Here is a 27375-nt window from a genome sequence, read left to right as displayed (position 1 = left end):
CATGTATGGACAGATTACAGTTTATCAAAGAAGCCATTCTGAGGTTTCTTTGTAGTATCACTTGTTTTTTTTCTGATGTTTTGCCCAAATTGGACAATAGTGAGCGTCGTTCACAATCCCCAACAATAACACAAAGGAACACAACGTAAAAGCATCCAAAGACAAACGTTACGACGATTAAACCAACAGCCCACATATAACAAACGTTACTTTGCCTTCTTATACGGCAACACAATACCGTAACCTAGTGTTATATCATTAAAACAACTCTTGCTTTAACGCCAGCTACAGACTTATCTCAACGAATAGTGGCATTTCACGCTCTTCCTGTGGATCCAGTGAACTGCGTTTGGCTTAAGACGTTCACGTCACTCCATTTAAAAGTTAGCTTTATAAGGCCATGTTTTGGGTCGGTTACTGTTGGCACCATTGAACCATGCACAGACGACCTACGACTCCGCGGGTAACTTCAGATTAATGAACACCTTTCAGTGTATATACTGTGTGTACGCACGTTATATCCCGCTTGTTATGACGTGCCATCGTGCTGTGTTAGCTTAGAAAGGTAGCAAACGTTAGCTACCTTGGTTAGCTCAAATCGTTTTTTTAGTCGAATAATATAATGTAATACACGAATCGTCTGTTGAACTCTATGTTACTCGGTCTTGTTCCGCTCTCAAACGTTAAAACAAACAACTGTTACCTGCATCGTAGTGAAGAAGTGTAGTATAACGTTTTTAGTAGAGAAAGCCCTCTGCTACTATTTTGAACTTCCTCGGCCGCCAACGTTTTCAAAAAGCTGCCCTTCACATACCCGATTGGTCGGCGTGCTGCACACAAAAGGCTCCCATTGGTCAGAATTGTTGGACGAGAACGCGTGTGATTGGTGTAAATCAGATGTCAACCCGCCCTCAACCATTTCCTTTTACACCCTTTTAGTAATGGCTACTGTCTTCTCGATACTTTGCGGTTGCTTTCTTTATCAGTCTGGACAAATTAACTTAATCATATCACAATGTACGTCTCCTTATAAAGCCGAACAAATATGTTTATGCTTCTGATTTCATCAACTGTCTGAAAGCCTTTGAGCCAGACCAGTCTCGCCCGATTATGAGCTCTGGTTCATGTTGTGCAGTGTCTTAGGAAAAAATGATGAGAATTAGTGACATTTATATTATATATTTCAATTAATTGTTGCAACGTCTTCAAATAGTTTGTTTTCTTCTATACACAGTCCAAAAGATATATATACAATGATATACAACATAAAGAGATAAAAGAAAGGCAGAAAACACACCTGGAACCAAACAAAGTATGGGAGCAATGACTGACAGGATTAATTCACTATCCAAATGTTCAATCAACTATTTGATCAATTAACAATTTGTTTTCAGCACTGACTACATCCTTTTTGTTGCAGATCATAGAAGTGTGAGCAAGATAAACAAAACATAAGCTTTATGACAGTTTAAGATTGTAAAACATATCACATTTCCTCATTCAGACACAGCACATACTGTTAATTTAATATCTACAGGTCTGTTGATCAACCCCTGGATTTCATGAGAGGTCGGTTCATCAGTCAAAACAGATCTTTAAATTGTTTTTTATAGAATGATGCAATTTACTAATACAATACACCAACAAAAAAGACAAATGAAACATTAAGTTGTATTTGTTTAAAATAGGTTTATTCAAAACTCATTTATAATTATTAAGAAGGTACAATTATAATGGTTGGCTTGCTGCATTACAATTCACGTCAATGACAGATATTCCATGTAATTAATACAATACACAAGACATTTACAACTAGAATTGAAGTAAGAAAGAATTGTGAATTGATGAAGATGAATTTAAATACGTTGTGCAGTTTTTCTGCAACACCAAAGTCAAACACCTACTTGTAAACGGATACATATTTTCTGAATGTATACATTGTTTAAAAAAAAAAAAAAGTGAAGGAACAGGAAACAGGTGGATCATTGCTAGCAGCATGCTTCCTCCTCTGTAACTGAAACCTGCTTGTGTCTTTACAGTCTAGCTGTCACAGCTCGATTTTGTTTCTTTTAATTGTGACAAAGTTTGAAATAGTAGGTTAAAAAAACTTGTTCATCTTTGTCTGTGTATGAGCAACACATTTGGAAGCGATACTACCCACTGATCAACCTTAAGGGTTGGACACAATAGATACCGTGAGACAATATGAATGTATGTACCTTCCAAAAATGTTATTTAGATTTCATATGAATAACATTTAGAAGAAAAACTGTCCTAAAAGCCAGAAAAAGCAGGCAAGGTGGACTATTTAATTAAAGTTTACTCTGATTTCTCCAGTATTATACAGTTAATGTGATTTAAAAAATATTGTTGACAGGAAAGTCTGAATATCTGATTCAAATCCGGAGCCGGCTCAGATGAATCTGTGATATCTTGTCACCATGTGGGCTGGGCATAATTAAAATAATAAAAAGTCATTATTTTTCTTTATAATACTACATAAAATGACATTTGGCTGAGTGAAAGGGAACTGTATCTATATTGGCCAGTAGTAGAGACCTAATTTAGTCTGCACTGATCTGAACAGAGCAGTTGGTGAAAACTAGTGTGCAGGATGGTAGCAGGACAGCCAGAGAGCGACGCAAACTTGGAATGGGATCATTCAAGTCTAGTGTGTTGTTCTCATTGCTGTTATCTCCACCTGCAGCTTCTTCATTGTCCTGCTCTTCTCCACTACCACCTCCCTCTCCCTCCACGGCTGGTGGACACTGCCTAGGCTGGAAGGTCACATCCAAAAACTCCATCCGGCTGAGCCCGCGGAGCATCCTGCAGCTCCGCACGATCTGCATCTCGCTGAGTGTGCAGGCCCACAGGCACAGACCCTTCAGGTCCTTCAGGCGGCTGGCACAGAGCAAGCCTGGCCCCACCTCTTTACCCCCTAGACTCAGTTCCTCTAGTCCGAGCCATCCTGCACCCAGTCCGAGAGAGGCCATCTGTAACTGGTAACCTTGCCGTCCAGTGATGCCTATTTCCAGAAACTTGAGCCTGGAAAGGCCTTCCAGCCCACAAGCGCCGTCCTTGGCAGCACAGCTCCGGAGCCCGTTAGCTGTAACACGAAAGGTGTCGCGCAGCTCTAATCGACTGAGCCTCCCCCATGATGTCAGACTCTGCAGATGCTGGTCCGTGAAAGAGGGCACATTGTTAAGGACTAACCTTCCAATACTAATCCCTGATGGAGAGCCATGCCCTTTTCGATGCCTTCCTTGGGTTTGAGCACCAACACTGGATGTGGCTTCTGCTCTTTCTTGGGAACGGGCAGGTGAAGTTGGAGTCTGGTTGAAGAATTCCCGAGGCAGCTCACAGCCACGCAGCTCCAGCACCTGCAAAGACGTGGGTAGGAGCTGGCAACTGGGAAGGCTTCGCAAGTCTGCGTGCAGAAGATAGAGCTTACTCAGGCGAGGGCACTTTGTGGACAAAGCTTTGAGCCAAGACTCGGAGAGAAAGGTGCCCCCTCTGGCAGAAAGCAGCAAACCACGCAATCGTAGGCACCTTAGTCCACAACCGAGGTACTGACGCAGCAGGAGCCAAAGTATGCGGGACGTCACCTAACAAACAATGGACAGTCATGTATGCATTGAGGGTGGGGGATGGGAGGCCGAAGGGAGACAGTTTCTCTCAATAATTGTACAGATATACAGAACCCATATGTAATACCATTTACTTCAACAGGAGATTATGGCAAGACAAGTTTATTTATGGAGCACATATACAAATAATCACTAAGTGCTTCAAATAATGCATTACAAATAAGGAAAAGGAAATACACAATATCATTATGATGCAAATTAAAGTGTTTGTTTGACCTAAAAAGAAACTAAAAAGATGACTGACAGAAATAAATAAAAGAGAGGTAAAGATATGCACGGTGCATGATTTCCAATGCTAAAGGTTAAGTCATAGGTGGTGGAGAACATACACGTTTAGCTTTATCGAGTAGTAAGAAAGAAATGAAGATGTGGACACATGTTTAGAAGTTATGCATGAGGCTTGCATGATATGCATGATTCTTCTTTGTTCTTTGTTTTTTAAAGATCGTAGCATTCAGACCCGTTATGGATTTGATGGAACTGTGCAAGTTCTATTCTGAGTTCCTGATGACACCAAGTTTCAGGGCAGAAAGTTGATCTCTGACTATCCGCCTTTCTTCTTCATCGCCAAATAATGTGGTAATGTCATTGCTATTAGTTCAGTTGTTAATGGCAGGCTACATATCATTCTAAAAGGTCTGAAAATATATGTGTTGAGTGGACTGCATGAGGTGGCTATGTTCCCCAAATAAAATAAGTACTACACTGTATGGAGCGATACATTGAAAGAAAAGGGTTGACGCTAAATCGCCAGTATCATTCTTACCCCTTTCCATGCAGTCAGATCGACAAACCTCCACAGCTTTTGGTCTTTCACGAGACGTTTCCATCTCTTACACACTCTAAATGACACCGAAAAACACAACAAATAACTTCATCATGTGACGTGAGCCACGGCAAATACTGTTGTACTGAGTTGTATTTTACAAGACGAATAACTGGTGAAATACTGTCGGTAAAGTAAAATTCACCCTTACCTTCCAGCTCTAACGAGCTCTCGTACGCTCAAATACGACAACACGTCAATTAAAATGTTTTCTGGAAAGTAGTCCAGGTTACAGGCTTTAAATTCATCCATTTTGTCAACAAACTATTTCAACCATGGACACGGACTGATATCTCGACACACACGGGTTGCGCCTTCATCAACATTCCCCAGGAAACCGCTGCCCATTGACTGTAGTACCGAGCGGCGGTTTTCCGCTTAAATAAAATATGCTTCTTTATGCTCAACATGACGTGTCTCGGTTAAAGTCGGTCTTGCTTTCTGTAGACCCATGCCAGATTCAGGACCGTAATTATGCGGTAGATCTCATTTTAAAGCGTACCGATGAAGCTATATTGCCACCTAACGTTCGTTAGGTGAACAGTTCACTGCGCCTGCGCGGTTTACCGGACAAGATGGCGACCAGCAATGGTGGAGGAATGGAAGTGGATGGGGCAGGCAAGTATTTCTCGCTTATCTCACAATTTCTGCCTAATATTAACATGAACCTGTGTGCAGACTGTCGCATGTGTCGTACATTAATGTTGCAGATGGCTGTAAGTAATGAATTAGTGGTGCTAAGGGTGGCATGTCTCGAGCTTGCTGACTAGCGGGTTAACGTAATGTACACGGTTCTGCTGTAAAGCTGTCAACAAATTCTTCACTTTGGATATATGCGTCAGTATTTTAATATGTATGGTATTGCTTTCCTACTGGTGTTAGGATCAATAATCTGAATTTAAGTCTGTCAGCTCAGGCAGGCTTAACAAAAACTAGTTTTGACAACAATTGGATCTTTTAATTAGGGCTGGTCAGCTTTCCATGTGATCTCATTTCGTTCAATATTTGTATTTTCAGATATTTAGATTTATTGAGCCAAAACAGTCTATACATACAGGATATGGTTTTTGTCAATGCTCCTTTCCGTTTGTATGTAAGAATCACTAAATCACTTGTTATGTACATCCACATATAAAACAGGTGAAAATGAAACAGTAACCAAAATGAGCCAATTGTGGGAAAAAACTATGAATAGGAATGTTTTTATACTCAATAAAAGAGACGTGCAATAATATAACTCTAAGAATAGTAGCATGACTCAGATAAGGCATTGATTTCTATCTTTAGCTCCCTCTCTAGTCTTTCTTATCTTTCTCAATCTCTACTGTTCCTTACCCTACTCTCACTCATTACCTTATCAAACAGTATATTATAAGCTACAAGTCAGAAACTCTTATGTATATGGTGTGATATGAGGGGTAGCCAAAATCGTATCATATTGTGTCCCAACAAATACTAAGCACAACTATTATACCTCAGAAGGTAGAGCTGTTGTCAACTAAGCAAATCCCTTGTCCCTGCAGTCGACATATCAAAGTGTTTTTGGGCAAGATACTGAACCCCAAATCTGACAGTACTTTATTGCCAAAGACACGCATTAATAGGCAGTTAAATAAACGATATATCACATCACATATAATCACTGAATCCTTACTTGTTATATTAGAAAATGTTTGTGGTTGGAGTTTGCAACAATTATTTAAATTGATTTACTCTTTACGGTTTTGTTCAATCAATAACCCAATAATAAAGCCCATCTGTGTTGTGTCTCTGTGTGACTGTAGCCAGCCCCAGTGTTATGGCCGCAGGGGTCACCGGAAGCGTTTCTGTGGCCTTACACCCTCTGGTTATTCTCAACATATCCGACCACTGGATACGCATCCGCTCACAAGAGGGACGACCAATGCAGGGTATGTATTGGGGGAAAAATAGCTCATACGCAGTATGTACAGTTGGTCTAATGTTCAGCTGAGTTGTTCTGTAACTGAGTGTAATTAAGAAGGTTATTATATATTACTGTGTTTATTTCTCCTGCTCAGTGATTGGCGCCCTGATCGGGAAGCAGGAGGGAAGAAACATCGAGGTGATGAACTCCTTTGAGTTGCTGTCTCACACCGTAGATGACCGAGTGCATATTGACAAAGAGTACTACTACACCAAGGAGGAACAATGTTCGTGGTTTGTATTTGTTAAGGGCAAGAGTACAGCTCTATTCTGTCTAATACGTTTCTTCTTTTATGACAAAGTTTTATGAAGTGCAGCCAGCGGTTCCCTGGCAGGTCTGTGTTGGTGTAAGAATACAGAAGAAAACGTACTCTCCTTCAGAGCCCTGCTTGTGTCAGAAAGTGATAATTACTGATATTACAAAACCAGCCTCCTTGAGATCAATTCCTAAAATACTTTTTCACAGGTGTGTGTGTGAAAGAGGGTGATTATTGAAATAAGGAAAGTGGAAAAGCTTTTAAGACATGATCTTCGCAGACATTTCAGACTACAAGGGTCTGGCAGATGATATTTTAGGTCACGGTTCACATATTGTCAAAATACCTATAAATGCATACATGTTTTGTTTCTCCTTTTGACAAGTTTGTTGTTTACTGTAACAGTCCAGATGGGACTTGCTGAAATGACTACAATATGTGGTGCAAATTTTCCACGTTTGGATTTGGTTAACAAACCTGTCCTCACCCCCCCCAAAATCTTTTAAAGAAAAATCAGTGACAGGTTGCTTCACAGGGGAAACATTGGATTCAGTTATTGATAAACGAAGTAATGTGCGTGCTGAAGTTTTTCTTTAATATTTCCTTTTGTCTCTCAGTTAAACAGGTCTTTAAAGAGATGGAGTTCTTGGGCTGGTACACCACAGGCGGCCCCCCAGACGCATCAGACATCCACATTCATAAGCAGGTAGGCAAAAGTTCAAGGGGCGATATGTACAGTCAATCTGAATGAAAGCAGAAGTTGAACGAACATCTTTAACTTCTCACAGATCCTCACTCACTCACTGGCAACCGCACACGGCGATTTTAAATCAGGGTTGTCCTGCATTCACCTCGATTGGTCAGATATCTGAGATTCTGACATTTTGTGTTATTTATTCATGTTCAACCAATATAGACGTTGTGTTTACTCACAAAAACGACATGCAATGCCATGGTTATTTTTCCGAGGTGATTTAGACTTTTATTTTCGGCGCTGTTAATAAAAGTAAAATCGTCTTAAAGCCTGATAGTTATTTCAGATTGTGCGTGCTACAATGTATTTCTTACTTTCCTTATTCTCTGCCAGGTGTGTGAAATTATTGAGAGCCCTCTCTTCCTCAAGCTCAATCCAATGTCCAAGCATACAGATGTGAGTTCCTCTGCATTTTCACTTCAAAAATAAGAAAACGCCACGATTGTGTATTTAGACACAGCTGCTTTAAATAATGTGTCCTCTTTTTTCCCCCTTCAGCTTCCCGTTAGCGTTTATGAATCCGTGATTGACATCATCAATGGCGAGGTAATCTTCATATTTCTCATCATCATTTACATTTCCTTTCCTGCAGCAGTGAGCCAGATTTCCATTGAGAATTGTCAATGTTTTTTTGTTTTTTTTTAAGGCTACCATGTTGTTTGCTGAGCTAACGTACACTCTGGCCACAGAAGAAGCAGAGAGAATCGGGGTCGACCACGTAGCTCGAATGACAGCCACGGGCACAGGAGAAAACTCAACAGGTAAGAGTTCATGTTCTTACCTTTTTACAGATTAAACACAGTGGCTGAGATGTCCTGGTGGCTATAAAGCATTTGCACTAATTGTTGTTAAGGTTGAGTTTATAAACATTGTTTATTTAACCCATAACTCATAAAAGGTGTTATCTCGGCTCTTATTTCAGTTATGATAGATCCAAATTAAACGGCTATTGCAGCTCGGATTTATTCCGTACAGTTGGTTACATTTCAGCAGCAATGTTCTGACTACTTTGTGCTTTATATTTGTGAACAGAATATGAAGAGACTATTCAAATTAAAGATTAAAAAGACAGCCTTGGTAGAGCAGCAGAAGATTAGTCTGTAATGGACTGTGTTGTTTACAAGATGTACTTACTAACATAATTCCCTCGTTCACAAAGGACTCATTTCAGCTGGTATTTAGGATTTTAAAGTGTTGTGTGTTTCATCTGGGCTTATATTATTCAACGCATTTTCTGCCATATACTGGTATCAGCTGGTATCTAATTATATATCAAACTCTGATGTCAATGTGTGAAAAGTAAAGATAATTCACAATTAAATAATTCTGTACCAGATCGCAGGCTTCCTTATTTTATATGAATTACAGATGTGTTTGGGATTGCTGCCGCATATTGAATTAAAGATTATCTGTCGGGAAGTCTTGTATTCAATAAATTCAGTAATACTAAAAACCTTTGTGTGATTCTTCGTGGCGAATCTCAGTTTTACAAATTTTTGGATTTAATTAATCAATCGATTAGTCCAACAAAATGTCTTTTATTTATTCTTAAAGAAGACGTTTAAGGTGCAAACTGACTATAAGACACAGTTAGATGATATGTATTAACTCCAGTATTCTCTTTGTTTTCTCTGTTAGTTGCGGAGCACCTTATAGCCCAGCACAGTGCGATAAAGATGCTCCACAGCCGGGTGAAGATAATTCTAGAGTATGTCAAAGCCGTGGAATCAGGTGAGAGGACGACGGGGTCTAATTGAGGCTTTGAGAGCAAACAAAAAATTGTGAAAGAAAGTCAAGAAAACAGCTGTTCTTAGATGAGATGTTTCCTTTCCTCACTTTTACACTCAGACACACCTCCATAATTGCACACACCTGTTTGACACCGTCTCGACAGCATCGTCTTATCTCAATGTTTAATAAACCGTGCTTTAACTTGTTATATTTTTTTCTGTACCGCAGGAGAGGTGCCATTTAACCACGAGATCCTTCGAGAAGCCAACGCCCTGTGCCATAGATTGCCGGTCCTCAGTACCATCAAATTCAAAACCGACTTCTATGATGTAAGCAAGCTTTGTTTACCTTAACGCAAATACTACTATTGTACAAAATCAGAACAATACACAGACAGGAGGAGATATCAGTACAGTGATTGGTTTACAACAACTGATATAGACGGTCCATGTCTGTTTTAGTGGACAGAGTTCAGATCCTAGTGGTATATGAATAGTAGCACATAGCTGAGATTATATACACACTTTTATTTGACGAAAGCTTCAGTAATCTTCTGAAACCGCACTCAGACAGGAGTAAATATTGCATTTGTTAGGGATCATTTTCAGCTGTGGCTCAATGCATTGTTTTGGTGCTGGTAAGTATTTTCAGCATGTAGGGGTGAGATGTGAGACTTATCCATCTGCGGACAATTCTAAGTTGATTTGGGATTTATAAAAAAAGAAATTTCTTATTGGCAGGCGATTTCTGTAAAGCTGCCTTTCTTTCCCCCCCTGCAGCAATGTAATGACGTGGGCCTCATGGCCTACTTAGGCACCATCACCAAGACATGCAACAGTATGAACCAGTTCATCAACAAGTTCAACGTCCTGTACGACAGACAGGGAATCGGCCGGAGGATGAGAGGACTCTTCTTTTGAGCGGGCAGTCAGCCCGAAGCAGAGAGACGAACATGCACTGCAGTTTCTTTTTCTGTTTTTGTTCTTTTGGGATATGTTTGTATTTTTGATTTGCTAAAACAAATTCTGCAGTAACTTTTCAAACAAGTTTACTATTTTCAACCACAAGTGTATCGAAAAGCACTTCATTACACAAATCTAAAAGAGATATGTACAAAATCGCTAAACCTTTTCTTGGTTAAGCACAGAAATGAATCCACTATACATGAACGTTATAATATTTTACCCCGTTTGTTTTAGTGTTTCATGTTGCTGTATGTAATAAATGATCTGCTGATTTTTTTCATTGGACTTTGACTCCTATTCTTTCTAAACTATGTCATGAAAAAAAAGTTCTTATTCTTTATATAAAGTAAAAAATGTCATAGTATGGCATGAAAATTATGGGAAAGATTTCAAAGTAAAAGATCTCATAAAAATGTCATTGTTCTCCGACAACAACGAAAAGGTTTATTGGCGGGCCGACAACCTCAGCAGCCATGAATGTTGAGCCGGCCAGGTATTTCAGCTTGTCTCCAAATTGCGTCCTTTGGATTGGAGAGCCAGATCAGGTGCGGCTCCAACCAGGATCCCAGCTCGTCAGACAGGAAGAAGATGAGCAATGCCAAAGAGGAAGAAGATGAGCAATGCCAAAGAGGAAGAAGATGAGCAATGCCAAAGTAGATGCACATTCCACACAGCGTACAAATTAAAACACTACAAGGAGGTTTAAACACATGAAGCAGGCGTCTGCAGCAAGATGTCAGAAAAACGCCCAAACAAGTACCAGAAACAATTTTGTAAAAGAAAATGTCATAGTCATAAAAATGCAAAACAAAGTCAAGGTATAGTTAGTATGTTGTAAGAATGTCACATGATAGTATTTTGTAAAATGTCATGAAGAATGGAAAGTAAAGCATCAACCTAAGAAGGTAATACAAGATTTGAAAAACTCAGACTTTAGTATGTCATCAGTCATATTTGAAAATATGTATGCCTTAGTAAAAAAGTCAAAGCATGAATTTGAACGTCAACATAATTAATGAAGCTTCAAAGGTCCAACCCTCGATACAACACACACAGATACAAAGAGCATTTACACACAAAACAATGGAAAAAAAACTAATGTTAAACTAAACTAAATGCATTTAATTCATTTTTGAAAGAAGATGGTTGAGCTGCAAACTTCAAAACACGCAGAATTCCCTTTTGCCAGATTTCTTATGAACTCTTGAACTTTGAAGGAAATGGCCGCCCTGTGACTGATATTGGATACTGTAATTAAAAATGAATTCTGTAAACTAGTAAACTGAGATCTGTAGTTCTTAACTAGAGATGCTTATACGTGCCTTTAGCTGGTCTATATTGCCACTACTTTACTCTCACTTTAAAATGTCTGCTCTGGATCGTCCGCAGGCCACCCAGAATGTTGCAATGTGGTTCTGTTTGTTAATAGTTTTTGGACAACAGATGAGGTCTATGGCACAGATGAACAATGCAGCTTTTATCCCCTGTAATGCTTGAAAGTGTATTACATTACTTAGATTACTAAATATTTGAATCTGCACATCTAAAAAGGAAAGATTAGAGCTGTTATGATCACAGTCTCACCCTGCGTTGTATTGCCTAACAAGCGCTTTTTTGATGTGCCTTTCTTCCCCCCCTGCAGCAATGTAATGGCGTGGGCCTCATGGCCTACTTAGGCGCCAGCACCAAGACCTGCAACAGTATGAACCAGTTCCTCAACAAGTTCAATATCCTGTACAATAAACAGGGAATGGGCTGCTGTCATGTTTCTGTATGTAGTAAGGGATCAGCTGATTGCTTTAATGGGACTTTGAGCGCTCTTCTTTTTAGGCATAAATGATTGTAATAGTGTAGACATTCTAGTAACTGTACCTGCACTCTGAAATGAGTGTGTGTAGGTTGTATGTGCAGCTGCAGGTTTATTGTCAGGAGTGTTTTCAGTTAGCTCGTCTTTTGAAGTTGTGTTCCTGCTGTTCGATTGCCTTTGGAGGTTTGAACAGACAGGCATACTCAACAGGAAAAGGGGGAGGGGGATACAGCTCAAAAGTTGGGGGTCTAACTGGAGTCAGCATTTTTATGGGTATTAAATGTTCAGCGGCACCAGACATAAAGACCCCCAGCCTGCAAGTTGGCAGTTTTACTTTACTAGTCTGCTTCTACGTGCCATGTGGCTCTAGGTGGAGCAAACATTTATATACCTTTCTGTCTTCCTGCACATTTAAGAAAAAAGTATATACAGAGCCAAAATACTACTCCTTCACCGCCGAAAAACTGTTTTGTGAAACTTTATTATCTCATTATTAAAAAAGTATTTGCATTACATGCTTGTGAAGGCTAAAAACAGTTTTTGTTAACTTTCTGACAGTGATGATAGTAAATACATCAATACATTAACGGTTGTCAATTTGATAAGGTTTAAACAAATACGCAACTTTTCAACACTTTAGTACAAGTTGTAGTCCACGACGGTACATTTGCAAATGCTAAAATCCCCTTAAACTATGAAAAATGTTCAACCTTGTTGTTTTTAATTAAAGTCTGTTTCATGTAAAGTTATAACCTCTTTCCTCCATCACTTCCTGGATGTTTTACTGGCTGTGGCCTGACTCTGCGGGCTCATCTGCAGCACCAGCGGGCTGTGGGTATTGGAAGCGGGCGTCGTCGTACAGATCATCCCTGGGGTCGTAGGGCCTCGGGTAGTAGTACGGGTAGATGCTTTTCTTCTTCATGGGAGTAAGGGGAGCTGGCACCACCACTTTTTCCTCTTTCTTTACCTCCACCACAGGTGGGGGTGGAGGCGGCGGGGGCATCATGATCTTCCCCTTCATGGGCCTGGGTGGGTGATCAATCAGGCAATCGGGGTCCCAGTAGGGGTCACAGTCGTACTCCATGCCCTTGAAGGTGCGGATGGGGGCCGGGAGAGGCTTCTTGATGAGGACCGGTGGAGGTGGAGGTGGAGGTGGGGCGGACTTCTTTGGTGGAGGGGGAGGAGGTTCGGGCACAACGACTGGAGCTGGGCCTTTCTGGGGGGTGCAGTGGGGGTGGTAGCGGGGGTCGCAGAGCACAGGCACGGAGCCGGTAGGCAGGTAGACGATGTGGGGCTTACAGAGGGGGTCTTTCCTGTTGCACAGGTAGATAACATCAGCCTGGGAAATGAATGGAGCAGGAGGGGGAGGAGGAGGGGTTGCTGGGGGCTCTGTGGGCTTCGGGACCCCTTTCATTGAAGGTGGAGGAGCGATTTTGCACGTCTTGTCTGTAGCTGGGTCACACATGGTCAGCTTGTTCTGATAATAGGACGCGTCGGGGCCATAGGCGTGCTCCAGGTACCTCATCTGCTGGTAGAGCATCCGCAACTTGTCAATCTCATAGAGCTGAGAAGAAAGGGAAAAATAAAAGGAATTTAATTAGGAGAAATCAATGGAGAACATACGTATCTTATCATATATTATTTTATTAATTTGGACCACCAACACGATACGATTTTAGGCTAAATTATAACCCAGATCTCAAGAAAGTGGGGTCTGGGGGTTCAGCCAATCACTGACAGTGTCGGGGTTCAGGGTTAAATTATCCAGATGATGCTGATGGTGTGAAGAGAATATTCCTCGTTTGATTCCAGTAACATTTTGTGTGAATAACACAGAAAATGTATTCACATCCAATGTGGGAATGTGTTTTGCTTCACAGAAGGAAGCCCATAAGTGAAATACATGTAATATTTCAAAAACCATTTCAGAATTCTGGGACCCAGTCGTCTGTGTGTGGATATCGATGGTCCTGAATATTCTGTTTTAGGATTAATTTCTGCTTGTATAATTATTCTTGAGGTCATACTCCCAGTGACATTTGATTCTCACTTGAGTCACCCGGGATTATGTGTACACAAAGTACCATATCTTGACCTTATATCTATAAATACTTACCCCCTCAGTGTGTCCGATGCTGCTGTAGTAGCGGTAGTAAGCCTGGAAGTCTGGGTTTCCTCTGTGCCACCTGGGGTCCGAGTTGCGCTTCATTCTGGAGTGACTCAGAAAGCCATTTGCTTTTTCTGAGTCGATACCGACATCACCGACGGGTACCATCTCTGTTAACAGAGGAGATGAAGCTCAGTCCCTTAAAAGATAGAGAACTTTTTCACAGTTGTTTTAACTTATTCTGAAGTTATTTAAGATGGGCCCCTACCTTCCTGCTTGATGGTGTTTAAAAACGTTTTGGCCTCCAGCAGGCCTGCAGGAGGAGACGGAGCATGTGATGGATGTTGATTATCTTTCTTTTGACAGGTTTTTGTTGAAGTAGTTGTACAATAAGGAATAAGCACTTACCCGGGAGCAGCATCACACAGCCGAGTGCCCCCAACAGCCATAATGAAGAAATCATGGCGAACTCCTGTTTCAAGGCAATAACAGATATGCATCATTTACGGGAAAATAGTAGTTCAAATAGAATCATTGCTATTTAATAATATAAATTGTAATCTTTTAAAAACAAATGTAACTATAGTTATACACCACTAATCACACAGACAACACATTGTAAATGTATGTCAGTAACTTCTTGGCTTATTTCACAGTGTATTTAAAAGTGCAGGCCTTTTAAAATATAATTTTATTGTATAATAGATGGGAAAAAATATTCATACTGATGTTTCACAGTATTACAATAAAAACTACACATCTCAAGGTTAACTTATAGTCTTACTTTGATTCTAAATACACATTATTCAGTAGGAAATAATAAACAAAGCAGCTACAGGAGATAAAGATGAATCACATACAAACTGAGTTAAATGCAGTTTTTAGTTATATTAGTCAGCACTAAGTGGCTAAACCGGATCACCCCACAATGTCTTACTCACCTGTCTCTGTCTTCACTGCAGCAACAGGGCCGAGCGGGTTAAATACAGATCTCCGTGTCCGACCCCCTGACACATTATCTTCTGTCCAATAGTTCTCCACCAACTTTGACACCAAAATCACGTCTCCACCTCTCTTTGTTTAATATGTGGCCTTTGGCGCCAATTAAGAATAAAAAACCTGCACTTTTAGCTGCAAAGCCATAAAAAGAACAGACTTCAAATGGAAACTCCCCATTAAGTCTGGAAGGAACGCATCACCTGCTGGGACAACTGCAACTGTGGGGGAAAATGCTGCCTACTAACACAATAACTCAGCCAAAAAGACAGTAAAAATCATAGCTGACGATCTGCGCCGCCTTGAATGTACATTTATAATGAGTTGTTGGAGCTGTCGGCACCAGAAGGCTGTTATTTTTACCTAGAGAACACCTGCATTTTTTTAACGGTTCTGTGACTGACTGCTGGTTATCAGCACTGAGCTGCAAAGAGGTTTTTTTTTTGTCTTTGCATGTTCACTATTGTCTATAAATGCACTTAAAATTAGACTGAAGCTGAACTCTTATAGGATCCAGTAACGCCAACATACTACACCTCGTACAGACTTAATGCAGTCACTCACTCACACACACACACACACACACACACACACACACACACACACACACACACATATATATACAGCGGGTAAAATAAGTATTGAACACGTCACCATTTTTTCCAGTAAATATATTTCTAAAGGTGCTATTGACATGTTCACCAGATGTCGGTAACAACCCCCAAGTAATCCAGACATACAAAGAAAACCAAACAAATAAGTTAAAAAAAATTAAGTTATGTGCAATAAAATGGAATGATACAGGGAAAAGGTATTGAACATGACGTAACTATATATGTAATACTTCTCTGAAAAGCCTTTGTTGTTGTTAATGGCGGCTTCAAGGCACCTCCTGTTTGGAGAAACTAGTCTCCTGCATTGCTCAGGTGTGATTTTGGCTCATTCTTCCACACAGACTGTCTTCAAATGAACAAGAATCTTTAGTTCTTTCCATAGATTTTCTATTGGATTCAACCTTATTGTTGCAAACATACCGATGGCATTGGTTACAGAAAGATTTCTAAACTTCTGAATGTTCCAGTGAGCATTGTTGGGGCCACAATCCGGAAGTGGAAAGAACATCATTTCACCATAAACCGTCCACGACCAGATGCTCCTCGCAGGAATTCTGACAGAAGAGTGAAACATAATTATCAGAAATGTTGTTCAAGAGCCAAGGACCACTTGTGGAGAGCTTCAGAAAGACCTGGAATTAGTAGGTCCAATTGTTTCAAAGAAAACAATAAGTAATGCACTCATAGTCGTAGATGCCATAGTATACCATGTTAGGAGGTCAAAGGGCACTGCACACCACCCCAAAAACACCAGATCAACAGTGGCGTCTGGAGGAAGGAACATCATGAGGTGGGGCTGTTGTTCAGCAAAAGGCTATGAATAAAACTTCATATTATTGAAGGAAGGATGAATGGAAAAATGTACCGAGACATTCTTGATAAAAATCAGCTGCCATCATCAGGATGAGGAAGATGAAACGAGGGTCCACATCTCAGCAAGACAATGATACCAAACACACGGCCAAGGAAACTCTCATCTGGTTTCAGAGAAAGAAAATAAAGCTGCTAGAATGACTGACTGGAATCCAAGAGAAAATCTATGGAAAGAGCTAAAGATCAGAGTTCCCATGGAAGCTTCAAGATTTGAAGAATGAGCCAAAATCTCCCCTGAGCAATGCATGAGACTAGTTTCTCCATACAGGAGGAGTCTTGAACTAACAAAGGCTTTTGTACAAAGTATTAAATACATTTCAGTAAGCACGTTCAATATTCCCCCCCCAGACTATTTGGGTTGTTACCGACATCAGGCGATGGTAGAAAATAAATTAAATACTTATGGATTAGTGATTTTTAGGCACAAACAAATAGTAACAGATTCCAGCCTCTTAAATGAAGATTAAGCTTTTCTTTGTCTTGTGTGACAGTAAACTGAACATCTTTGGGTTTTAAACTGACCGATGAACAAATCTAGCCATTTGAAGCCAAACACTTTTGTACTAAAGCAACTTGTACAAGTATTTTTTAGACACACAATCTTCAAATTAACAGATAATGAGTTTGCATAGTCAGTGCAGCTCTAAACTACAACTATTAATATTTGAAGACATAGCCTTGGGCTTTTAGGAATTTGGACATTTCACATGTTTATAGCCCAAAAGAAATAATGGTTACTTTCAGCACTGTATTTAGGCACGTTTTACGAGGCATGTTGAAGGATGTACGGAAAGCAGCGATTATGTCAAGATGGCGGCACCAGTAGTTGATTGGGGCTGGCTGCAACTTTCATTTTATGTTCACACCAGAGTCCACATGAACCACATAAAACCATAGTATTGAACCATCAATTTATTATAACAATGCATCACAATACAAGGCTATCTTGTGTGATAATGTACAGAAATGCTCTTTGTTCAAGCACCTAGAAGCTTTAAGCCTTAAACTGCAGATACTACACCATTCCAAGTTCTGACACATATTTACAAGAAATTTAAATGGTGAACAGGAACAACATAAAAAAAAGCTTTGGGTCTCCACCAGCAGGAATTCTTGCAAAAATAGTCGAGCTTAGAAAATGTCTGGGTTCTGCTCGACTTGTGTTGCAAAGATTTGCCCTCAGGTGACTGAAACGCCGCGTGCGTGTTGCAGGTTCCTTCAGACGAAGGTGATGCGGCTTCGGGCCTGGTTGACCTGCCAGACGTTCAGCTCCTCGTACTCCTCCAGCGCTTCCTGGAACTGGTCGGGGGTGAAGCCGCGAGTGACGCAACGCTGTTCTGCCTCGGCCATGCGAACCACTCCGCCGGCTGCGCCGCGGCCCGCCACGCCCTCCGTGGAGAGCTCACGCACCAGAGAGAAGATGACGTCGGCCGGACGCTGAGTCCTGTGCGGAAGGAATTGAGAACATTTGTCATTCGAGAGACTCGCTTGTCTTTTGCTATAGAGTTCAAATTAAATGTTTATAATGGAGCGTGTAGAAAGGGAGTATTGATTTTAACGAATAATTTGACACAATACAGTTTGCCATGATAAGATTCCCACGCTTTGTTTTTTGATCAGTTAGCTTATTGAAAATCAAGAAAACTGCTGGCCTCCAGCTTCCTTCTCAAAATGAAGACGTGAAGAAGTGTAAAAGCAAATAAGCGTTATTTGTGTAACAAGACATGATTTTATTTGCGTCATGTTAAAAAGTACTCTTATTTGTTAAACTAAGGCAATTTAAAAAAAAGGTATATGGCAAGGCACGCAACCACGTCACTAATCTTGAAGCCTGCGTCAGAGAACAGGCTTCTGTGGGAAGAGAGCTTCATAAAACCCAGAGACGTTTTACAGCTTCCTCCAGGATATGGAGCTACTGTTACGGGCATATGAGAAACTCATAAAAGGGAATTCTGGGTTGGACGACATCCGGCCACTCATGTTACATGGAGCTAAACGAATAGGATCAATCAGACTCTGGCAACACTAACCTTGTGGTGCTGGACTTGTCTGCTTGTAGCGAATCCTTTGACATCTCCATCATTCTCATTGCCTCGTTCACATCTTCCTTCTCCACAGTCTCCATCATGCGAAGGCGAGCCTGCAAAGGCAACAAAACAAATGGGGTTGTGATCGAGATGGAAATAAGATCAAGAAAATGTCTATTGCATTAGACATTTTAGTTCGACAGCAGATCTGTCTGATTACGAAGGCTGCGCTGTGCCGGCACTGTCAGACCGAGACAAGTGCAATGCCCTCTGGGATGGCCGGCAATTGCGCAAGTCTCCGCCTCTCAACACCAGCTAGTCTCTCTACAGGTTGAAATAAAAGCCAAACTAAATGCTTAAAATGAACCACTAAACATTTTTCTCGACATAAAAACTTGATCTTCATAGCGATGACGGTTCTGGCCATGGTCAGTTTTGCATGGGTTTGCACAGCCGCTCGTAACGCATACTGCCCACCCTGCAAAGCTGGTCAGGATCAGACAAACCTCGGCTCACACATAGTTATGCGCATGCAACATCTGTAGCATCTGAAACGCAGTGTCAGTCGATGTGCAGGTAAAAACATCTTTGATTCTCTCTCTCACAGGCTTGGTTGCAGTTTGCCCCCTTGTGGACATCTGTGTGCAGCACATTGCCAACCCGTGTGCCTGAAGTGCTGGTTTTGCAGTAGGTGGATGACTGCTACCTGCACAAACAGCACTTTTGACACCCAGGGGCCGACACCAGATCATAAAAGACTCAATTCAGGAAACAAAACTTTCTTTGGATGCTTTTTCAGAAAGCCAAGATCAAAATACATGGTTCAAGGATAATTTATTGTCATAACGCAAAGTAGGGACACACAACGTAATTCAGTTGTAGCCCATTTGTAAGAAAAATGACAAACTAAACAAAAACAGTAGTACATTCCTGCAGTGCAATTTAAAAAAAATGAACAGCAGCAACACATAAACATGTACATTTATCGGATTTTCTATTGCTGAGTCATGATGACTCAGACACAGTTTGGCAGACTGGAGATCTTTTGTCCAGCGTGGGAGAGAAGTGCTCACACCGCAGTAGGCCAGGTTATCATCACTACCTGCACTGTAAGCACTTTATCACACAATGGACCATTAATCAAGGCACAAGTATGATGATGACACTTCATATTACTCCAGTAACAAAATCTTAACCCTATCATGTAAATTGGACATCTTTCAAATGTAAACAGCGCCAGTAAGGTGTTCAATGTCTATAAAGGTAAAATCTAAATGAAGTTCTCAATTTGTATGACAAATATTACATCTCATGAAGTTTACATTTTTGTAAGTGATCTAAAAGTTTCCTGCCACCCACAGTTCACTAAGGAGCATTTCTCACCAGGGCAGTGGACAGACGGAGGATGGACAGGAGGGTACGTGCAGAGGTGAAGGTGGTGTCTTTGCTGACTCGGGACTCTTTCCTCATCTCTACGTAAGCAGCAGTGATGTAATCAGCCAACGACTCGGGCACCACAGGCTGTCGCTTCTGACACACATCGATGTAACGTCTGAAGGGATTCACATGTCACATTTATGTTAAAAACTAAATATTGCACTTAAATTGGTAGTGTCGACATATTCTTAAAAGAAAAAGAAAATGGCAGTGGTGACGCTTAAACATTTTAAAATATGATGCAGATCCATCATCACCTCATCAGCTTCATGTCGATTGGGGTGAAGTGAGTTGGGGGCTGGCGGCAGTGCCGGTGGACGTAGGTGATGTGATGCGCCAGACGCAGGTCAGCATCGGCGTCCGGCTTGTCCTGGATCAGCCACAGCAGGTCGAAACGGGACAGCAAAGCAGCCGGCAGCTGAATGTTCTGCTCAATGCTTTTCCGGGGATTGTAGCGGCCATAGGCGGGGTTGGCTGCTGCTAGAATGGAGCAACGGGCATTGAGGGAAGTCATGATGCCCGCCTGCGGGGGGAAAAAAAAAAAAAAAAAAAAAAGCGCAAAAAAATATATTAGTCAAGATGAGACGTGCGTTCAATATTAATGTCTCACCCTAATGAATCCCACCAGTGCCACCCTCTTTACCTTAGCGATGGAGATGGTCTGCTGTTCCATCACCTCGTGGATGGCTGTGCGGTCAGCGTCGGCCATCTTGTCAAACTCATCAATGCAACAGACGCCCTGGTCAGCCAGCACCAATGCTCCACCTTCCAGAGTCATTTCTCCAGTCACGGGGTCACGCATCACCGCTGCAGTCAGACCGACGCCGGATGAGCCGCGGCCTGTCGTGTACTGGCCTGAAGACCAGTGAGGGGACAAGAGAAAGTGAGCAAAACCCGAGTGAAGTGGCAGAGGCACGCATTGTATTTTTTAAATGGCAAACTAAGGCGGTCAGACACTGGTGTCAGGTTGTCAAATTGAGAGCAGAATGATTAAAACCACCACAAAGTAGTCAAAACTAAAGTGTCCAAAACCTGTGTCAAAAAATAAATCACATCAAAAGTTAATATTTTACCATGTAAAGCCTTAATGGGGAGAAAATGCCTTACTGGATAAAATATTAACCCAGATACACGACATTTACTCACTTCGAGGAGCCAGACGGTCAATGTAGGACAGCAGCTGGGACTTGGCGACTCCTGGATCTCCCATCAGGCAGATGTTGATGCTGCCTTAAGGGAGAAGAGTGTTATTGCAGAATTACAAAAAAGGCAAACGCTTCATTCCAGAGAATGTTCCACAACATTAGACTATCTCGGTGATCTGCATAAATGTAGCAATTCTCAACAGAACAGAAAGGTTTATTCCAGCGAACGCAATCAACCGAATGACCTCTTTATTAGTTGCAAACGGGACCATTTTGATTTATCTTTGTGGTAAAAAGCCCTAATTGGCCTATTTAATAAGATATATATATATATATATATATATATATATATATATATATATATATATATATATATATATATATATATATATATATATATATATATATATATATATATATATATATATATATATATATATATAATATAAAAAGGGTGCTTGAGTCGGTGCTCACCTCTGATTTTCATGCCTTTAGGTGCCTGTTGCACCCCTCCAACCAGCAGCAAGAGCAGAGCCTTCTTTACATCTTCATGTCCGTAGATCTCTGGTGCTATTGAGCCAGCCAGCTTCTCGTAAAATCCCTCCTCTGCAACAGAAAATACAATTACTTCAGTTACTAAAAGGGCAGGAAAATGATCGGCATCGTCAGGTTCCTACAGTGATTTTATTGAAGTCCAGCTATCTTGTGCCAACCTGTAATGCCACGCAGCTCCTCATCAGTCAGATCATCATTGCTAAGCTCATCGTCCTCCGACTTGTTCATGAGTGTGATGTTATGAGCCTCCAGGTAAGTTTCCGACAGAAGACCCTGAAATTTCCAAAACAGGATTGGATTTATTTCAGATACAAGCCAACACTTGCATAAAGCTCTTGCCATAGATACGAATTTTGACGAGAGATTTTGAGCGCAAAATGGGTTAAATCAGACAACTCCTGAATGTAAGTATGAAGCCACATACCTGAGTGGCCTGTTTGAAGCCTGTGCGCAGAAGAGGGAGGAAGACCCCTGTGATGGCCACATGGTCTCCAGGCTGAGCAAGACGTGTGTTTTCTCCACGGGCATAAATAGACATGCTCCTTGGAATGTTTCCAACGGGCACCTGGTCACTCTGTTGGACAACAGAAGAAACATGTGAGAAAATGAAACCGTCCTAAAACCCCAAATAAAAAATACAATTCATGGCAACAGTGATTGAGCATTTTACTGTAATAGTGATACTGTTATAGCTTACTTACATGTTCCTGGATACGCAGCTCCTGGAACTTGACAAATTTGGAGCCTCTGCTCTGCAGGTAGAGTCGCCCTCCAGATTTGTTGGTGACACACTCTTGGCTGGGACACATGATGAGGGGCATGAAGGTGGGAGACTGGATCTGAAGGACGAAAATACTTAGTCAGATGCACGTATTGTCAGAAAATATAATGCGCACAGAACAAAAAAACAATCTTACGGGTTGATAGGTCTCAGCCCCACATTGGTCACACGTGTACGTAGCGACGGCCATCATTGGTTTGACCTCTGTGGCACGCGTCACTATGCCGCGAACAGTCACCAGATTCCCGATGCTGTCCGCTCGTACATCTCGCACCACTTTGGGCTTAGTGGTGGTGGGAGGTTTAAAGTACAGCTCACTGTGGAGGAAAAATAGAGTTCAAGACATGAAGACAACAAATACACGTGCTGCTTTAATAATTAATATATCTTAATACAAATTCAACTTACAATCTCCTCATGAGTTCAGGTGGGTATTGGTTACGAGTGTCTCGGGTGTCTGCTGGGTCACGACCCCTTTGTTCCATCATCAGCCTGTGCTCAATGTACACGTCCAAAGAATCCTTGGCCACAATCTGGATGCAACAAAAGCATTTTTTGCATTTCCATTTTAATAAGTAGGTATTTCACAAATACATTGGTGCTGTGAACCATTTAAAAAACAATTAAACAGATGAGATGCTGTGACTTTATTGTTGTACAGTCCATTGACGACAGCTGGTTTAATCAAAATGCTCTGACTTTATTTAAAGTCCATTCAGGATCAATGTGCATGTACACGTACATCTCTTTCTTTGTACTCTGGCAGCAACTCGTGGATGGCGTCGGCCAACAGGCTGTGGTAGCGCTTGGCATTCTCACAGATGCTCTCAACCAGCTCTGGGTCTTCCTCGGCAACGTCGTCCAGTTCCACAAAGATGGGCACCTGCTCTCTGTGGGCCAGCGCCACCTGTAGGCACAGAATAATTAATAATCAGACAAGCCACTTAATTAGACGACTACTTCTGCACATATACTGCTTTCATATATATACATACATACATACTAACTTTAACTAACAGACAGATGTAAATGGTGCACCAGCCTCCACATTTTTGTATTAAGCATTATTTTAATAACATTAAGGAGATGTATACTATGCAACTTAAATGTGAGATTTAATAAATCTGAAAAACACATCCCAGTTGTGCGAGCAATATTCAAGTAGTTACATATTTTATTCCTGTGCCTTTATTAAACAGCTCAACAACAACAAAAAGGGCTGTTCAAGAGGACAAAGAGTGGCTGAAATTATTATAAAAAACTCGTTGATTCATTTTTAAATGACCGGTCTCACATTAATCAATCACTTGTTACTTCAAATAATTAATGTGTAATAATGTCAATAGCGTCTCTAGTTAAGGCCAAAACAGTCACATTTGAAAGCTACACATTCACTGTTTACCACACTTACAAGTTGAATTCCATATTTGAACACCTTCTTCCCATTGTCATCCTCAGAGTAAAACTCCTGCAGGAACCTTTTGCATTTGTCTGCAAAACAACAAAAACACCTTCAGCATTATTTCACAACACAAACAGGCCACATCCAGCAGACACTAGGTGGAGATTTGTTCCCTATATTATATACTCACAAAAAGGAAATAACTGCTTATTGATTTCACCTTTTTGTTTGTTTAGCCATCAAAGCTGCTTTGATGGTTTAAAAACTGGATTAACACCACCACCAATGGGCCTAGAAACTGGGAGCTAATTTGTTGTCCTGCGACGACCCCTTTGTTGAGTAACATGGCATCCTGTAATCTCGATGAGTCACTATCGCCAACAGTAGAGCACACATTGCCACCGGGGGACGAAGTGAATCAAATCCCCCCCGGAGTGGACCGACCGTCATAGTTTTAGAGTTAAAATAGCCGATGTTACGCGGGAGATAGCCCCGGGTTGAGAATGTAAATACAACAGTCGCGCTCAGTTCAGTGTCCATTTTTTTCTCTCCCTTCTTCTCTTTGAGAAAATATCCCCCTCACTTCACGAAAGAACCACAACTACTACCAATATTTAATTCACCGGAACAAGAAACGAAACTAGCCCCAGCACGACGATTAAAATACTCTACTTACTTTGACGCCGAGGCAGCAAATCTGTAGCTCCGGTTTAATATTTATCGGTTCCGAGGATGTTATTGTAAACAAAGCAGCACATGGCTTTTGTGCCTCGTCACTCTAGTATCCCTCCGCGACCCCACCACCCCTCCCCTCCGCACTCCAAAATAGTCCTGGCTGTTGTTTTCAAGGCACGGCCAGCCATCTTCTAACGTTAGCTTAGCGGACTTGGGTTGAACATACATGGACCGCTCCCATAAATATGAGCCATTGTTCTTAACATAAGTCACTGAGCGGTTAAGGGTCGCTGTCCTGACGTTTAACGCTTCAGGTTTCAAACACTGCAAAGTAAAACTTCGTAATCAGTTAGCGTGAAGCATTCTTTATTGTAACAGTCAAAACGAAACCGTGTTCGTTTGTGTAACATCGACATAAAGTGTGTGTCCAATACGCCACAAACTAGTCTTTCGAAGTGTCTTCTAGAAAGGCGGCAAACTCACCAGCTAGCGTTTTATTAAAACTGTCAAAAATGACACGTTACCATCCGTGTTATTGACAGACCGGTAAAGAGCGAGCCGATTGTCCATGATGACGTCACGCTGGTCGGCGGAGCGCTATAGTAGAAGTTAGAGGAAAACTATCTTGATTTCAGGGCGCTTATTAAAAAGCCCAAAACAAGCTTTTAACACGGGTATTGTGGATCTGGATGAGTGAAGAGAGCTGATTGCATCCATTTAAGTTATTAAGTTTGATAGCGTTACTTGAATTGTGGAGTTTCATCAAGGGGAGGCGCGGGTTTACAGAAGGACAACAGTAACGTCCGTTAGTCAATGGTTTATCCTTCATATCGGTTAAAGGTAACGAGTAACTTTTTTAAAACGCCCAATTTCGACGTCTAACTTTCGCGATTATTCTCCAGTTGCTTGTGTTTGTGGATCTGAACTTGAAAATGTGCACATTGAACAAAAAAGAAGAAGAAGTGCAATGTCAACTTTCTAAAAGAAAAATACCGCTCGACTGAGATTATTCATTAATTTACGTGGCTACGTTATTGACGGACACGTGCTCGCAGGCTCGCGCCCGCTCCTTTGTTTAAAACGTACCCATCCGGGTCCTCGCGTAACGTTGGTCACACAAGATCAGAGGATGTAAAACTAGTTACCAACAAGTTGACAAACGACACAGTAGACATGCACACTGGTATGAATCACTTTAAAAAACAAAACAAAAAAAAGTTAGCTCAGATCGGAAACAAGGAGGCGAAGTTATGATGAACGACTGAATACTTTATAACTCTTACTGCACAAACGCAACGAATTAAGATTGTTTAGATGAGCAGACTTCAAACCCAGAACATCACATGACGTAAACCAGCTACGTGAGTTTCAAACGAGCATTTTAGAGACAGCACATAGTTAAAATGTAGTCGTTTAGGCCAACCTGTTGCTGCCATGCTGTTGTGTGAAAGTTACGTTCACCCATTTTTTTTTTCACCCACCTTTCTCTGCCGCATAATCCTTACGAGCCATGGCTGCAGACGTTGCCCCTCAAGGTGAGATAACTTGACCACTGAATCCTAAAAAGCCACCGACGGACCGAGAGACTGTTTTAATACACGGTTTTAAACGCTTCAGTGACGGGAGACAAGCGTTCATTCAGCTGCAGCTCGCGGTTCTCCCGGTTCACGGTGCAAGAAGTGGCGCGAGTCTGACGTCCGCAGCAACCAATCACATCGCTCCTTTCCGCGGGGTGAGGCGGGCTCTCGTGGTGGCGCGAAAGTTGTGGGCGATTGTGTGTCACGTGACGGGACAAACTTCCGCCCTGTTAGTTGGGATTGGCGCGAAAGGCGATGATTGGATTTCATGCAACAGTGACCCCAGCGTGAACTCAACGACTGTAGCTCCTGTAGACTGGAAGATGGGATGCAGTACACTGAGTGATAGTGTGATAGAAACACTGAATTAATGAATGAAAATGAATCTATTCAAACTCAGAGGTATTAAAGCCCCTCCAGCATTATCATATGAATAGTTCTGGGAATCAGTTACACAAACAACCTGACAAAAACCTGAAAAAAGCTCCAAAACAGGCTGCATTTCTTCAACTGATGGTGGCAAAATTCCTATATGCCCAATTATTATTAACTTGTACAGAGGAGCAAAAGAAAGCATTTGGACTGAAGACGTTACCCACTGGTATGGGATGTGCACAGGAGGGCTTTACAGCGGGTGATCAGCGAGCATCAGTGCTATTAGGGAGTGTTCACCCTGCTGCTGAAAAGATACACAAGTATCAGCAGCCGTACCACCAGACTTCAGAACGGCTTCTTTTCTCAGTCTGCTAAAACGCCTAAACTCATCCTCCACATATAATATAGCTCTGTTTATTGTGTTTTTGTAATCTGGCAAAATGAGACCACAAACTGCATTTCACGGCTCATCCTTGTGTTGCACAATGACAATAAATGAAATCTTTCATCTGTCTGGTTTAATGAATTCCAACAGAAAAAAGAAAAACAAGCATTTATCATCAATCTTAAAATGATCTTTTTTTTAATACAATGAATGAATGAATGTAAACAAAATACTGAATGGCTTTTAATAATATTAGTTATCTTTATTTTTTATTTACTGTTTCTCCTTAGCATTTTTCAAATTCCTCTGCAATTTCCTAACCCTGGCATATTGTTTTCATTTGGTACTTCATTTAATGAAAAAAAAAAAAAAACACACACACTGGGGGCTCAAACTGTATTGGTAACTTTTTTTTCTGGGCCATTTACTGATAATATCCTTACAATGTGTGGGTTCTCTAAATTTCAACGAGCTTGAGTTTTATATAACTTAGGA

The 27375-nt window shown here is 41.2% G+C and overlaps 4 protein-coding genes across 4 annotated transcripts; 1 reads left to right on the top strand and 3 right to left on the bottom strand.

Moving 5' to 3' along the window:
- Window positions 1-1746: 1746 nt before the first annotated feature.
- LOC306746231 (uncharacterized protein) lies at window positions 1747-4725 on the bottom strand (the record flags this gene model as incomplete). Its single annotated transcript, XM_079229110.1, has 3 exons — window positions 1747-3605; window positions 4414-4489; window positions 4625-4725. The coding sequence occupies 3 exons, from the start codon at window positions 4723-4725 to the stop codon at window positions 2565-2567; spliced, it is 1218 nt and encodes a 405-aa protein (XP_079085236.1). The 3' UTR covers window positions 1747-2564.
- A 302-nt stretch (window positions 4726-5027) lies between these two features.
- On the top strand, window positions 5028-10389 carry cops6 (COP9 signalosome subunit 6). The gene is made up of 10 exons (XM_079228318.1): window positions 5028-5095; window positions 6262-6383; window positions 6513-6644; window positions 7292-7380; window positions 7762-7824; window positions 7927-7974; window positions 8075-8189; window positions 9067-9159; window positions 9388-9488; window positions 9939-10389. The coding sequence occupies exons 1-10, from the start codon at window positions 5049-5051 to the stop codon at window positions 10077-10079; spliced, it is 951 nt and encodes a 316-aa protein (XP_079084444.1). The 5' UTR covers window positions 5028-5048; the 3' UTR covers window positions 10080-10389.
- A 2010-nt stretch (window positions 10390-12399) lies between these two features.
- On the bottom strand, window positions 12400-14501 carry and4 (actinodin4; the record flags this gene model as incomplete). The annotated part of the gene is made up of 4 exons (XM_079228606.1): window positions 12400-13495; window positions 14048-14208; window positions 14307-14351; window positions 14447-14501. The coding sequence occupies 4 exons, from the start codon at window positions 14499-14501 to the stop codon at window positions 12713-12715; spliced, it is 1044 nt and encodes a 347-aa protein (XP_079084732.1). The 3' UTR covers window positions 12400-12712.
- Window positions 14502-17424: 2923 nt separating this feature from the next.
- mcm7 (minichromosome maintenance complex component 7) lies at window positions 17425-26165 on the bottom strand. Its single transcript, XM_079228449.1, has 15 exons — window positions 26025-26165; window positions 23878-23957; window positions 23209-23373; window positions 22875-22999; window positions 22603-22783; window positions 22387-22524; window positions 22110-22259; window positions 21844-21958; window positions 21605-21736; window positions 21132-21215; window positions 20629-20840; window positions 20243-20508; window positions 19932-20100; window positions 18552-18661; window positions 17425-17965 (listed from the first exon to the last, which is right to left on the bottom strand). The coding sequence occupies exons 1-15, from the start codon at window positions 26053-26055 to the stop codon at window positions 17740-17742; spliced, it is 2184 nt and encodes a 727-aa protein (XP_079084575.1). The 5' UTR covers window positions 26056-26165; the 3' UTR covers window positions 17425-17739.
- Between the last annotated feature and the right edge of the window lie 1210 nt (window positions 26166-27375).

This window comes from Taurulus bubalis, assembly GCF_910589615.1.
Source record: "Taurulus bubalis genome assembly, chromosome: 13".
In the NCBI taxonomy this organism is placed as follows: Eukaryota; Metazoa; Chordata; class Actinopteri; order Perciformes; family Cottidae; genus Taurulus; species Taurulus bubalis.
The sequence above is the reverse complement of the archived record's forward strand: the minus strand, read 5'-3'. Positions and strand labels throughout refer to the sequence as shown.

What these genes read in the sequence shown, in the direction of transcription:
- cops6 (XM_079228318.1), top strand. Translation starts at nt 5,049, where the DNA reads ATGGCGACCAGCAATGGTGGAGGAATGGAAGTGGATGGGGCAGGCAA. An exon ending in AGAGGGACGACCAATGCAGG is followed by an intron (nt 6,384 to 6,512) that starts GTATGTATTGGG and finishes TCTCCTGCTCAG; the next exon opens with TGATTGGCGCCCTGATCGGG. An exon ending in CAATGTCCAAGCATACAGAT is followed by an intron (nt 7,825 to 7,926) that starts GTGAGTTCCTCT and finishes TTCCCCCTTCAG; the next exon opens with CTTCCCGTTAGCGTTTATGA.
- mcm7 (XM_079228449.1), bottom strand. Translation starts at nt 26,055, where the DNA reads ATGGCTCGTAAGGATTATGCGGCAGAGAAAG. An exon ending in GGAGCTGCGTGGCATTACAG is followed by an intron (nt 21,737 to 21,843) that starts GTTGGCACAAGA and finishes TTTCTGTTGCAG; the next exon opens with AGGAGGGATTTTACGAGAAG. An exon ending in TGACCGTCTGGCTCCTCGAA is followed by an intron (nt 20,841 to 21,131) that starts GTGAGTAAATGT and finishes ACTGGTCTTCAG; the next exon opens with GCCAGTACACGACAGGCCGC.